Genomic DNA, 14065 nt, shown 5'->3' with positions numbered 1-14065 from the left:
TCACCGGGGCCCTGGCCACGTGCGGGTCAGTGACCGGCGGTGTGAGGAGGTGACCCTGGTTCTGTGCTGTGTGTGCTGGGATCACACCAGGGGCACTCCTGGCTCCTTCTGTCCTGAACCCTGCTCTGGGCTCTGTTCCTCCCCCAGCAGTGGGAGATGGGAGCTGATCCCTGCAGCCAGGCTGGCAGAGCTGGGGGGGCTCACCTGGAGAGGAGAAGCTGCAGGGAGAGCTCAGAGCCCCTGGCAGGGCCTGAAGGGGCTCCAGGAGAGCTGCAGAGGGACTGGGGACAAGGATGGAGGGACAGCACCCAGGGAATGGCTTCAAAGTAGGATTTGAGGGCATCTTGGCAATGAGGAATTGTTCCCTGGCACAGGGTGCCCAGAGCAGCTGGGGCTGCCCCTGCATCCCTGGCAGTGCCCAAGGCCAGGCTGGGCACTGGGGACAGTGGGAGGTGTCCCTGCCATGGCAGGGGTGGCACTGGAAGATCTTTATTAAGGTCCCTCCCAACCCAAATCCAGATTTTGTTAATCCTTTTCTCTGATTCCCTCTGCCTTCCCCCTGTGATTTGAGTTCCATGCCCTCAGGACTCACTCCCTGTGTCCAGGTTCCTTCCAGAGCCACCCCTGGCAGGGATCCCTGTGCAAACCCAGCTGGGAATGGTCCCAGTGCCAGAGGGCAGGGCTGGGTGGGATCCTGGCAATGAGGAATTGTTCCCTGGCAGGGTGGGCAGGGCTGGCATGGAATTCCATCCCTGCATCCCTGGCAGTGCCCAAGGCCAGGCTGGACACTGGGGACAGTGGGAGGTGTCCCTGTCCATGGTAGGCATGTTGGAATGGGATGAACTTAAAGGTCTGTCCCAATCCAAACCAAACAATTATTTTAGCTCCAAATATGGACATACATAATTAGTTTATAAATGATGTCATTCCTTCCTGGAATCCTTCCTTGTTTTCTGAACTCTGATGGATTTCTCAGTGCAGGTGAACTCCTCCATCAGTCAATATGTGAGAGTACACAGAGCAGTGACTCCCAGGCACAGAGGTTTCCTGGCTCTCAGAGAACACGCTGTCCTGTTGCTGTGAGCCCCACGTGCGTAAGCCAGGTGTGCACACCCAGGGGATGACGTGGGCACCCTGCTCCCGCTGGCCAGCACAGTGTCCATGTGCTTTTCCAAGCCTCACTGCAATGGGAGAGTGCAGTGGATACCCCACTCTACCTTGTGTGAGTGAGCTCCTTTATTAATTCCACCTGTTGCTGGCCTCATGGTTGTTCTCTCCAAGGAAAGCCAGAGCTGGAAGTTACTGTGTTGTCTCATTGCTTGGAGCCTTTCCTTTCCATGAGGTGTTCAGAGCTTTTCAGTCATTGCCTTTAAAATCTCTTGAGTGGCCTCAACCAGCACCAGACACTCTCTGTTCATACCATGGGTGTAGCAGAAGGGCTTTGACCTTTGCAGGTTTGGAATCTCCAAGGACTTGTTGCTCAGAGGAGCTGTGGACTCCCCATCCCTGTCCCAGGCCAGGCTGGACACTGGGGACAGTGGGAGGTGTCCCTGCCATGGCAGGGATGGCCCTGGATGGGCTTTAAGGTCCCTCCCAACCCAAACCCTTCTGGGAGTCTGTGATTCTCTGGGCTGCAAATCCCAGCCTGCTCACTCTGCAGGGTTTTGTCCTCTATCCCAGATTTCTGTAAGTGGGAGCAGGATGGTTTTCCTGCCGGGTTCCTGCCGTGCTCTGGCTCAGCTCAGCCTTGGAGGTTCCGTGTGTACCTGATGAAGTTCAGGGTGCATCTGATGAAGTTCAGGGTGCATCTGATGAAGCTCCCCAGCACTGCATGGTGCCTGGAGCTCCTGCTGTCCCCACGTTCCCAGCTGAGCCCAGGTGTTTCGTGTGTCCCGCAGGGCCATGGCAGAGCGGGTGCTGGTGGTCGGCAGCGGCGGCAGGGAGCACGCCCTGGCCTGGAAGCTGGCCCAGTCCCCCCACGTCAAACACGTGTTTGTGGCTCCAGGAAATGCAGGCACGGCTGACAACGGCAAAATCTCCAATTCAGGTAAAAACAAAAATATACCCATTTTAAATTGGATCATTCAACCAGGATGTTGCTGAGCTGAAATCACAGCTGGTAGTGTGAAAGGATGATGATGGTGATGATGATTGTGGTGGTTTTAGTTTGAAGCCAAGTGGAAATATTAATTTTTGTATAGCGGTTTTGGTTCGCTAATTAAATTTGGTTTGCTGAACTGATATTTAAATCCTATTTTACACATTCATTTTTTATTTTTTTCCATTAAATAATTAAACCATATATCCCTACGTTATCCAAATCACTTATCATCAATACTTTACCTTCCTCTGTATTTCCTAGTATCAAAAACAATGACCAACTGTCATCATCATTTCATAACCACCCCAAAACGAACATAGAACCAACCCCAAAAATAACCCCCCCCAAAAAAACCAAACAAAAATACAAACCATTATCATAAATTATCAACCAATCACCCATCAAATTTTACAGTCTTGTAGCTTATAAAAAGCTTGGCACTGAAGATGTCAAGATGGCTGCCACACACACCCAAGGACAAAAGACTTAGTCCTAACCTTACTGTTAGTTTTTGCTAGGTGAAAAACTAAAAAAGCTAATTAAAACTTTTTTTTTTTAATTTTAAGATTTATTGGTTAATGTATATAACTACAATCCCATTAAAAATTCAAACAAAAAAAATCCTATACCCTCCACAAAAAATTCTATTCCCAAAAAATAACTTATTTTAGAAATAAATAATAAAAACTTTTACCTTTAACCAACTCATCTTTAAAACAACACCCTATAAATCAACATAGCCCATAAACAAACTGATGATGGATGATGATAATGGATTATCATTTTTTGAGGTTTTAGGCATGTGAAATAGATTTTAGATGCAGTTAATAAGATAAAAAATATTTGAACAAAGCCTTGTGTAAATTGTGCAGTTAATTTTAGAAGATCTCAGCTGTGAAGTGTCATTCTTTAGGTTTGGCTTTGGAGGATTCAGCCAGAGCTGTTCCTCTGGGATCCAGCTGAGGATAGTTGCTGTGGTTCCACCTAAATTCCCTCTTGTGCTCTCAGAATTGTGTTGGAACCCCATGATCCCCCCAGCCTGTGACAAGAACACTCTGTCACTGGGAGCATAATTCACTCCTTTGTCTTTGTGACCTTAAGAAATCAAGGTTATCTTCAGATATTTCTCTGTGTGCTGCCTGCCTGGCTGGAGCTCTGACTGGCTGCAATTGAGACTTTTCATAGTTAGGAATTTTGAGAAATCAGGCTTCAGATGGTGCAAATTGAGCATCCAAAATTTGGAGCTGCATTTCAAAAAAGCCTGGTCTGAGGTGCTGACAGACAGAGAACCAGTCCAGACCACAGAGATTCCTGTGTCCTTTACACAACAGGTCCTGATTTAGGGGCTTTAACCTCCCCAAAACTTCAGTTTTCCCCTCAGAACGTGTGTAAGATGTGGATTCACGTGAATGTGGATCAGACACTTCCATTTTGTGCACTTGTGCTGCTGTGGGAGTGTTTTGTTGTCTCATGGAAATGTGAGTGCTGCCAGGCCCTTGTACAGCAGGGAATTATCAAACAGAATTCCCTTGGAATGCTTAATTACAGGCCTTTGAAACAACCTTGTCCTGAATTTCTTTGTCCAGTCGCAGCTTCATGAGTGAGCTCCTCACTCCAGTTTTGTGCTCTGTTTGGCCTTTGAGGGGAGGTGTGGAAAGAAGAGCTTGACAAGATCAGAAAGTCAAAAAATCCCCTTTACCCTTGTGCTAAATGGGGTCAGTGCCAGGCTGTAGGGCCTGTGGAATGGGAATTCAAGTGGTTTTTTTCAAGCTGTACCCTTTTAAATCCCCCCTGGGTTTTTCTCTCTTTCATCCCATCAAAAACATTGCACCAGCAGTGGGAAATGCTTGATCTCGAGCCAGGTCTGTGAAATTTCCATGTGGAATAAATGGTTTTGTTCTGCACATGGGCTCACCTGTGCTTTGGGAGAGAAATCTTCACCACCCCAGGAAGGGCCTAGAATTTATGAAGAGTTTGACTTATGTTGGCTTTTAAGGAAAGAATTTGTCTCACCTGTTGAGGAATTCCAGTGCTGTCAGCGGGGCCTTGATTTAACTCGGGGTGGAAAATGGGGAATTGACTGTCAGAAAGAAGCACATGAGCCCTGAGATGTTGTGTGGGCAACAGCACCTGGGATATCTGGGAATATCTGGGAAATTCCTTCCCTGCTTTCTGGGAGTTTTTTGGTATCATCGAGATTTTGCTCTGAGAGTTCATCCTCCCTTTGTGGGTCGTGGAATTGCCTTTAGTTAGGATTGCAGCTCTGGGTCTTGGGTGATTACTGAAACACAAAAAAGTGAGCTGGAAATTATAAATAACCTTAAATCTTTCAAACTTTATATTCAAGTAAGAAAAAAAATTGTGGTTGATCTCAGCTGGTAATTGTTTCCAGCAATAAAGTGGGATTTAGTTTGGGTGCCTAAATACAGGTTTATATTTAATTTAGGTGGATGATCAGGGCAGTTTTGGTGCAGAAGCACAGACAATGGCTTGCTGAAGGAACAGATGTGTCTGTGAATGGAGTTCACCATCCTGACACCTCCTTCTGTCACATTTTACCTCTCAGTTTAACTTCTGCTCTGAAATTTAACCTCCACCCTTGAAATCCTTGGGCCAGGGTCCTCCTGTCAGGTTCCAAAGGGATGTTCAGCTGTTGTTTCAAGCAGTCAAACACAGCTACAGAAATGTCCCCTTTCAGCCAGGAACCCAAGAAAAAAAGATATTTGGGAGGAAAATTAAAATCATGGATAAACAACACAATTTGTTCCCTCCTGTTTGTTGTTAGGACATTTCTCCATCGTGCAAATCTTGTGCCACACTCACTGCTCATACCCTGAGATCTGACCTGCAGAAAGAAATCCGGGGTGAATTCCAGGCTCTCTCCTTTCCTGCCTGGAGAGGGACAAGGGGCAATGGCTCCCACTGCCAGAGGGCAGGGCTGGATGGGATATTGGGAATTGGGAGATATTGGGATATTGGGCTGGCACAGGTGTGTGGTGCTTTTGGGGGAGCCAGAAGTCAGCTGGCATCAGCTGCACGTGGGAGGCAAGGAACAAAACACTTGGGCTGTGGAAGAGGTGCCAAGGAGGTGAATTTTATTTGTGCTCTGTCTGGGTGTTCACCACCCCACCTGAACAGGGTAAATTTATAACAAAATAGTGTCAGTTTATAACAAAATGTAGATTCTGTTGTGGAATCAGGAAATTTTATGGGAAGGAATTGTTTCCTGGCAGTGCCCAAGGCCAGGCTGGACACTGGGGACAGTGGGAGGTGTCCCTGCCATGGCAGGGGGGGCACTGGGTGGGATTTAAGGTCCCTCCCAGCCCAAACAAGCCTGGAGTTCAATGATTCTATGAATTTATGTCGTAGGAAGGGGACCAGGACACCAGCTGGTTCATCACAGGTCCAGTTTATTGAAGAAAGCATCAAACACTTATACAGCAAATAATAAGCTTATGAATATTCTGTAAGCCAAGCAATCTATTGGTTAAACTATACCATGAACTCTTCCTCATTCCTTAGGGGTTCCATCTCTCTTTTCTCATCTCTCTTTCACTATTTGTTATTATACTATAGCAAGGACACACTATCTATGCAAGTGCAGGACTTGGAATTAGCCACGGTTTTGTACTTTTCCAGTCCTCAGCCAGCCAAACTCCCAACAAATTTATTCATCCAGAGCAGGGGGAGCACAGTGGGACTGACCAAAATCCTGTCATCCCCTTCCTCTGTCATCACTCCCCAGAAAATGGCTGGAGGAGACCATCAGCTCCCAGTGTATTGCCATGTCCCAGGGGAAAGGACAAGAGAAAATGGGCCTAAATTACACCAGGGGAGGAGGTCAGATTGGAAATTGGAAATCATTTTTCCCTGCCAGAGTGGTCAGGCCTTGGAAGTGTCCTGGAGGTGGCCTTGGGGACAGGGTTTGGGTGCTGCTGGTGGCACTGGGACCAGGAGGGACAACATCAGCTCTGACTTGTGGGGAAGCTGTTGGGAAATGCATGTCTGTAGGAGAATGTATATATAGAATATATGCATCCCTCCTCAGCTAGTAATTTTTTAGAATTTCAGTTTCTGCCTGAAAATGGAAAGGTGACAGTGCAGAGGAATTTTTTTTTTCCAGTCTTGGGGGAAAAAGGCTTTGATAAATAATAGCATGAGCAAGACAGGAAACATTATTTCTGGGCATTACCTTGAGCAGATGTGATATTTCATAGCCTCTAAGATTAAATTCTTGACCCTAAGATAAAATTCTTAATTTTTAAATGCAAAAAGTCTCTTAAATAAAATAATATAACCTGTTGATCTTATTTTCACCTAGAAAATTACTTCTCCACTAGTACTTTTAGAGTGGATGCTCAGCTGCTTGGATGAAATGATGAAAACGTGTCCTGGAGGTGGCCTTGGGGACAGGGTTTGGGTGCTGCAGGTGGCACTGGGTGGTCCCAAAGGGCTCTCCCAGCCCTGGGATCTGGGATCCTGTGCTCCCTTTGGCAGCCCCGTGCCCTGGTGGGTGCAGTCTCCTCCCTGCCCAGGCAGCCAATCCCCACTGGGCTCATCTCCTTTCTCCCATCCCTGCAGACCTTGGCTTTGTTTGTTCGCGATAAAAGCTCTGCAATTGCAGGGCCTTTTGCGTAAGTGACATTATTGTCTTTGGTGCAGGACGTTTCTTTTGTTTGCACAGTTTGGGCCATTCCAAGTGTCATCACACTGAATGTTTGGTTTTGGAAAGATAATGGTTGTAACAGCCCAAGCCCACCTATCCTCAGCCATAATGACAGCGCAGTGCCCTTCTTAATTAAATTTAAAATATTGGAAAACAAAAAGTTCTGATTCCCCCTGCTTCCAGAGGGCTCAGTTTAGTGCAACTTTTAGGTGGCACCACAGAAAGAAAGAAAAAAAAGAAAAAAGATGAGCTGTAATTCTACCACCAGCCATTGGTTTCATCCCCAACACCCTGGGGGTCCCTGCAGCCCAGGACATTCTGGGATTCTGTGATTTAGGACTCTGACAGGGGATGTGCAGCCAGAGCCTTTGCCTGGGCTTTGGGGCTGTGCTTTGTGTCCGTGTGGGGCTCACCCACCCCTCCAGGCTCCCAGAAGGGGAGGCTGGGGGTGCTCTGGGTACCTTACACTGAGGGGCACCCCTGGGTGGGGTCTCTCCCTGTTTGTGTCCCCTACAGCTGTTCCAGTCAGTGACCACGCTGCTGTGGCCCAGTTCTGCAGGGACCAGGACGTCAGGCTGGTGGTGGTCGGGCCCGAGGTTCCTCTTGCTGCTGGTAAGAGACACAAGCTGGAAAGCACAGCCTTCAGCATTTAGAAGAAAAGTAAATTTTAGTCCTCATCTGTGCATCACTCAGCAGTGTCTAAATGGAAACAGATCCTCTGGAGCAGTTTCCCTGAAATCCAGAGTTGTGCTGAGGTGAAAAGGAATTTCTGAAGGGTAGTGTGTGAGCAGGAAAGCCAGTTTTGGTTTTCCTGTGGAGTTTTCATGGTTTGAAATAATTACAATTTGAGTCTTGCTAAAAAAACCTAATTATAAACATGCTGGTAGTTTTTTCTGCTTAAACCTTTTGGCATCTTCACCAAAGACTCGTGTTGAATTTTAGCTGAAAGCTAAAGGGGGGGATTGCCATCCCTTCCCAAAGGCAGCACATCCTGAGGGGCTGCAGTGCTGCAGGGTTGCTGCTCCTGGCTCCAGTGAGCAGAGCAGGCACTGCAGACACAGGTGACTTCCATTCCTGGCATTCCTGCTGAAGGAATCAGTGCAGCTTGGCTGGCCTGGCCCCCATAAATCACCTGGAGATTGATGACATGTTTTGTGTTTAGGAATTGTGGATGACTTGACAGCAGCTGGGATCAAGTGTTTTGGCCCCACAGCAAAGGCAGCTCAGCTGGAGTCCAGTAAGAGCTTCACCAAAGCCTTTCTGGATCGTCATGAGATCCCCACTGCCAGGTGGAAATCCTTCACTGATCCCAAAGCAGCATGTGCCTTCATCAACAGGTACAGTTCTGGTCGTTTTACACATTTTCTTACTGACACTGTAAATATCCAAACCAATCCAAGGACTGCCAGGTATCCATGCCTTTGGGATAGAACATCTGCAAAGGTTTCAAAGATCACCTGCCATGACTCTCTCAAACTGCAGCAAGCCTGAGAGAAATGGTTCTTCCTGCTCTAAAATGGAGTGCAGGCTCAGTGTTCAGTTCACAGGAGAATGTAGGACAAGCTGTTATTTTTTTGTCACTCTGCCTGCTGGGGAAAGGCAGGGAGCAGCCCAGAGCCATCTGTGCTGGCTTCTTAGCCCTTTTCTCCACCAAAAAACCTGGAGAATTACTCAGCAACTGATGATCTGCTCATCACAGTGCAAGCCAGGTGATCCCAGATGAAATTCCCAAATGGAAATCAGTAATGAGCAGTCAGGGAATTCCCTGGTGGGGAAAAGAAGCAGGAACCTTTCTCAGGCAGAGCATAACGAGAGGAGCCTGGTGTGATCTGTGTGTTACCCAATAAGGTTGCCATGAAAACTGAGAAGCACTTTGATTTTTCAACTCTGGAAATGTTCAGAATGTCCCTGCAAGGATGGTGTTGAATGTCTGTGCTTGCCTTGGCAGTGCCACCTTCCCTGCTTTGGTTGTCAAAGCCAGCGGGCTGGCAGCTGGCAAAGGAGTCATCGTGGCTTCGAGCAAGGAGGAGGCCTGCAGGGCTGTCACTGACATCATGCAGGTGAGGAGGAAGGTCTGACCCCAAAGCAGCTCCTCACCCCCTCAGGGCATCACAGATACTCCTTATTCATGGAATGGGAATGTGGCTGTCAGACATCAGACCTTTTCCCATTTTATTTGGCCAGCTGATTTATTTATGGCTTGAGGTGCAGTTCCTGCAGGCTACAATAAAACCATTCTTCATGAAAACCCACCCTTATTTCACTGATTTATATATGCAATTCCTTTTATTTTCACTCTGTGAGACTCCTGCAATCCATCAGGTCCCACACTGAGCTCCTCAGTGATTCAGGTGGATCTTCACAAGCCCCATTAGGACCAAGCCCAGCACTTCAATGTGCAGCCACATTCTGCTGGGATTATTTCCAGTGAAGTTCACGCTGGGGAAGGATATTCCACAAATGTATTTGGAGCATCAGGATTTGAAGTGAGGCCAAGTGAAGTAATTTTATCTGCCCAGTGAGGAGCACAGAGCTGAGGCTCCCAGGTCAGGCCCTGAGCTGGTGTCAGCAGCACAGCACCCTGAGATTCCACGGAGCTCTGCTGATCCATGGGACACATTCTGGGACACACCTGTGCTTCAGGGCTCAGGGCATGGCTGCTGCAGCCACATTTTGGGGGTCTGTGGTCACTGCACAGTTCATGTCTGAGCAGGGCCCAATGTCTTCTACAAAACACCTGAGTTAGAGATTTCAGATTTTAGACCCCCAAAATCACCTTGGCAGTGTGGGCTGCTTGTTCTTAATTTCTTAATTATCCAGAATATGCAGTCAGGTTCAAACATTGCACTGGGATGTGAGAATCTTGCTCCCTTCCCAGGTGTTGGATAAAATTGCACTTTTTATCCAGTGGAAGTGCAGACTGGAGACTTGGCTGTCACTGGTGTTGGGGTGAATTTCAGAAGGCAGAGCATGAGGAATTGCTCAGTAATCACAAATACCCTCTGTCATTTCAAAATACTCACTAATAAACCCTGCATTTATTTAAGAATTAAGAGAGGAGTAGGGATTTCACCACTGCTGACATCCCTGGGGGAGAGAATGGATTCATCATCTCAAACCTGTGCTGCATTTTTGGCTGTATTAAAAATACCTATTTCTTGTTGCAGTTTCAGTAGTTTAAAACTGAAACAGAACTAAAGGGATTTTCTTTCACTGTAGGATAAGAGTTTTGGCACAGCTGGGGAAACTGTTGTTGTTGAAGAGCTTCTTGAAGGAGAAGAAATTTCTGTAAGTGCATCTCACTGTAACACTTTGGTTCTACCTGTTCTAAATTGTTTGGGATTCACTGAGTGCCTTCACCTACAGAGTGGAGGATTTGATCAGTTAAATTAAAACCATTCCCTGCTTATAAATAAAATTGTATTGGTTAGAGACAGCTGTGTGGCTCATTTTGGATCCTTGCTGGTTTTGTAATTAGCATTGTAAAATGGTTTTGAGTGCTGCTGCCATTAGTCCCAGTATGAGTGCACAACATCCTCCAGTTCCAGAGGATGCCAGCAGCTTTGCTATTCTGAAGACACTGAGGATAAAAACAACTGCTGTAGAAATAATTTATAAATATTTCACAAGTAAATAGCTTTATCAGCAAGGAAAAGGAAGTCTTGAAAGGGATGTAATTCCTTCCTTCCTTCCTTCCTTCCTTCCTTCCTTCCTTCCTTCCTTCCTTCCTTCCTTCCTTCCTTCCTTCCTTCCTTCCTTCCTTCCTTCCTTCCTTCCTTCCTTCCTTCCTTCCTTCCTTCCTTCCTTCCTTCCTTCCTTCCTTCCTTCCTTCCTTCCTTCCGCCACTTCCTTCCGCCACTTCCTTCCGCCACTTCCTTCCGCCACTTCCTTCCCCTTCCTTCCTTCCTTCCTTCCTTCCTTCCTTCCTTCCTTCCTTCCTTCTCCTTCCTTCCTTCCTTCCTTCCTTCCTTCCTTCCTTCCTTCCTTCCTTCCTTCCTTCCTTCCTTCCTTCCTTCCTTCCTTCCTTCCTTCCTTCCTTCCTTCCTTCCTTCCTTCCTTCCTTCCTTCCCTTCCTTCCTTCCTTCCTTCCTTCCTTCCTTCCTTCCTTCCTTCCTTCTTCCTTCCTTCCTTCCTTCCTTCCTTCCTTCCTTCCTTCCTTCCTTCCTTCCTTCCTTCCTTCCTTCCTTCCTTCCTTCCTTCCTTCCTTCCTTCCTTCCTTCCTTCCCCTCCTTCCTTCCCTCCCTCCCTCCCTCCCTCCTTCCCTCCTTCCCTCCTTCCCTCCTTCCCTCGCAAGGGCTGGGAGGGGAAAGGAAAGACTCATTTCCATCATGCAGTATTTTAATTATTCTTTTTAAAACCTTTTGAGTGTTTCTTTTCAGTGCAACTGCTTGGTGGTATAATTTTTCTAGGTTTTATTGATTTCTGTAGGAAGGTCACACAAAACGAGTCCCTGCTTCCTGAGGAAAAGCCAAATGCTTTGAACCCCATCACTTATTTTATCAGGGAGGCAGAGTTTATCCTCTTCAATATCCCTTTGTCACACTGAAAATAAATTCTAATTGCACTTTACCCATGTCAGGAATTTACCTGTTGTCCTTGTTTCAGTGCCTGTGTTTCAGTGACGGTGTCACCATCGCCCCCATGCCCCCAGCCCAGGACCACAAGAGGCTGATGGATGGAGATGAGGGCCCCAACACAGGAGGGATGGGAGCTTATTCCCCAGCCCCTCAGGTGAGGAGGGGCTGATGAGGAAGGGGAGAGGGGCTGGGAGGGGATGTTTCACTGCAGAGGAGCAGGAGGGATGGGCTCTGCTGGATGGAAACTGCTGCCCCAAGCAGCCATGGCCAAGTCAATCCCCAGCTCCAAAACTTCTCAAAAGAACAGAGAATAGGGTGTCTACACTGAACTACCTGGGATTCTGTTGAAGTGAAGGGAGACGACCCATCTTCCTTGATCAGCATCGACTCCGATTTATTGATTAATCCAGTCACCTTTTATAACAGTGTTAATTCACTTCATGCATATTGCAAAATCTGAGCTCCCGATAGGCTGTAGAGAAAACTTCAGCTCCTCCTTTTGTTTACAATGCCTGAGGTTTGTTCACTGAAACCAAGATCAGTGTTCTCACCATGATATGAAAAGTTCTCAAAACCTTCATATCTGTTCCCAGAACGACCATCTGTTCCCAGAGCAGCCAAGGACAGAATATTTGCTTGTTTTTGAGGAAACGGTCTGAGAATCTTGTTGTTTATATAAAAGGTGGCTGAGAACCTTAATTATTTACAGAATCAAGCCTGGGAGCTGCTGCTCTACAGCTGCCTTTTATTTTTCCCTTAGCTGAGTACCTTCATGGCCTCTTTCTTTAAGCCATGTTTGAACCAGGCTCTCCACAGGATTCCAAAGCAGGCAGTGTTGTTTCTGCAACCTTGTGTCTGATTGGGGTTTAAGTTAGGAAATGCTGCTCATCACAACCAAGGGCCTAAAGCCACAGTCCTGCTTTGTGCCAGACAAAGCTCATGGTGAATTTTGGCTGTGGATTAAGGTAGTTTGAGGTTTGTTTGATAGGGAACTTCTGTTGGCAGAAATAGAGAGAAAAACCTTCTTAGCTTTCCATTGGAGTGAGCAAAAGACCATCCAAGAATTCTGCTTGGCTCTTAAGAACACAAAGCCAAGCCCTCCCTTTTTACAGACACTGGTTTGCAATCCTTTTTTACCAGATTTCTAAAGATTTGCTGCAGAAGATCAGAGAGACTGTTCTTCAGAAGACTGTTGATGGCATGAGGAAAGAAGGAGTCCCCTATGTGGGTATGTACAAGACTTTGGGATTTTTAATCATAATGAAAACAACCGTTTGTTTTGCTTTTTCCTCTTTGTATCCTGACACACTGGAGGTTAAGGGGAAACAACTTTGATTTATGAGGAGCTGGGTTTGGTACCAGCCTTGATTCAGGGTCCATGGAAATCAGCAGAGGTCATGAACAGGGAATAATTCCTCAAGTGAGGAGGAGCAGAAAGGAAAATGTTCCAAAATAAGCTGTAAAATTGTGACAACTATTTCTGCCTGATTTATTGTTACCATTTCTCAAATTCACTGAGCACAGGTGGCAGCCTTTTACACCCTGTTACCAACAGATTCAAAACAAGTGAGTTCCTGAGAGATCTTTATGTCTCATGTTTTGTTCCAGGTGTGCTTTATGCTGGATTAATGCTCACCAAAGATGGGCCTAAAGTTCTGGAGTTTAACTGCAGATTTGGTGACCCAGAGTGCCAGGTGAGTTATTTTGTACAATTTGCCATTATGGGAGGAGTAAAATCTGTGACCATCTACCACTGTTGTTAACCAGATTTGGGGTGAATAATCAGAATTTTAAATCACCAAGATTTAAAACGTTTGGGTTGTTTGTTCAAGGCAGAAGGTCTGTAAGGAAATTGTTCCATTCCAGAGAGGATTTCAGTAGGCTGGACTCAAATCTGGGCTTTGCAAGGGTCAGCTTGAGAAGAGCTCAGCACTTCCCTGTCTTTTCTGGAATGGATTCTGGATTTTTCCTTGCTCCCTGTTGACAAGTAGAACAACACTCTTAATTTCTATTCTTCACAACAAATGAGGTTCTTTGTCCCCACCCTTTCCTCTCCATATGTAGCAATTCCTTTACCCACAGAAATTCTCTGCAAGGATGAGTATTTTTAAGATTATCTCTCAGATGATCCACTGCATGCCTGATGTGTGAAAGTACAATATGTGGGCATGTTTAATTCTGCATTTTCAGCTGCATTGGTGTCTCTCCAAGGCCAGGGAAGGCAATGACCTGGTTTGATGTGCTGCTGTGTGTTCCTGCAGGTGATTCTGCCCCTGCTCAGGAGTGACCTGTACGAGGTGATGCAGGCCGTGCTCAGCAGGAAGCTGGCCAGCTCCATGCCAGCCTGGAGAGAGGACAGTGCAGCTGTCACTGTGGTCATGGCCAGCCAGGGCTACCCAGGGACCTACCCCAAGGGCTTGGAAATAACAGGTAAATGGAGCACAGGAGCCTCACTGCCCCCCAGCCTCCCCCTGTTCTCTGCTGCTGCAAGAAGGAACTGGAACTGAGATTCACAGAAACCCTGGTCCTGGGTCAGCAAGAGCAGCTGGATTTTCACACATCTCAGGGTATTTTGGTGTATTTTCAGTTCTCCACACTGTTATTTGATATTGGCACAGCATTGATGTTTAATTCCTGCTGCAGCCAGGTGGTTGTGATCAGGGTTTTGGGTCACGTTGGTGCTGATGTTTGTCACCGAGGCATAAAACCCCAGCTGCAATC

General features: G+C 46.8%; 1 protein-coding gene across 4 annotated transcripts in view; it reads left to right on the top strand.

Moving 5' to 3' along the window:
- GART (phosphoribosylglycinamide formyltransferase, phosphoribosylglycinamide synthetase, phosphoribosylaminoimidazole synthetase) overlaps nt 1–14065 on the top strand; it is a 40076-nt gene that overhangs the window by 6867 nt on the left and 19144 nt on the right. For all 4 annotated transcript variants that reach the window (XM_064704264.1, XM_064704282.1, XM_064704273.1 and 1 more), the window contains 9 exons: nt 1899–2047; nt 7284–7379; nt 7930–8104; nt 8716–8827; nt 9987–10055; nt 11373–11498; nt 12485–12572; nt 12953–13038; nt 13606–13774. In XM_064704264.1, coding sequence (XP_064560334.1) covers nt 1903–2047; nt 7284–7379; nt 7930–8104; nt 8716–8827; nt 9987–10055; nt 11373–11498; nt 12485–12572; nt 12953–13038; nt 13606–13774 — 1066 coding nt within the window. In that variant the 5' untranslated portion in view covers nt 1899–1902. The remainder of the gene's footprint in view (nt 1–1898; nt 2048–7283; nt 7380–7929; nt 8105–8715; nt 8828–9986; nt 10056–11372; nt 11499–12484; nt 12573–12952; nt 13039–13605; nt 13775–14065) is intronic.

The sequence above is a fragment of the Zonotrichia leucophrys genome, chromosome 1 (assembly GCF_028769735.1).
Source record: "Zonotrichia leucophrys gambelii isolate GWCS_2022_RI chromosome 1, RI_Zleu_2.0, whole genome shotgun sequence".
Lineage (NCBI taxonomy): Eukaryota > Metazoa > Chordata > Aves > Passeriformes > Passerellidae > Zonotrichia > Zonotrichia leucophrys.
Note: the sequence above shows the minus strand (reverse complement) of the source record. Positions and strands in the feature narration are given on the sequence as shown.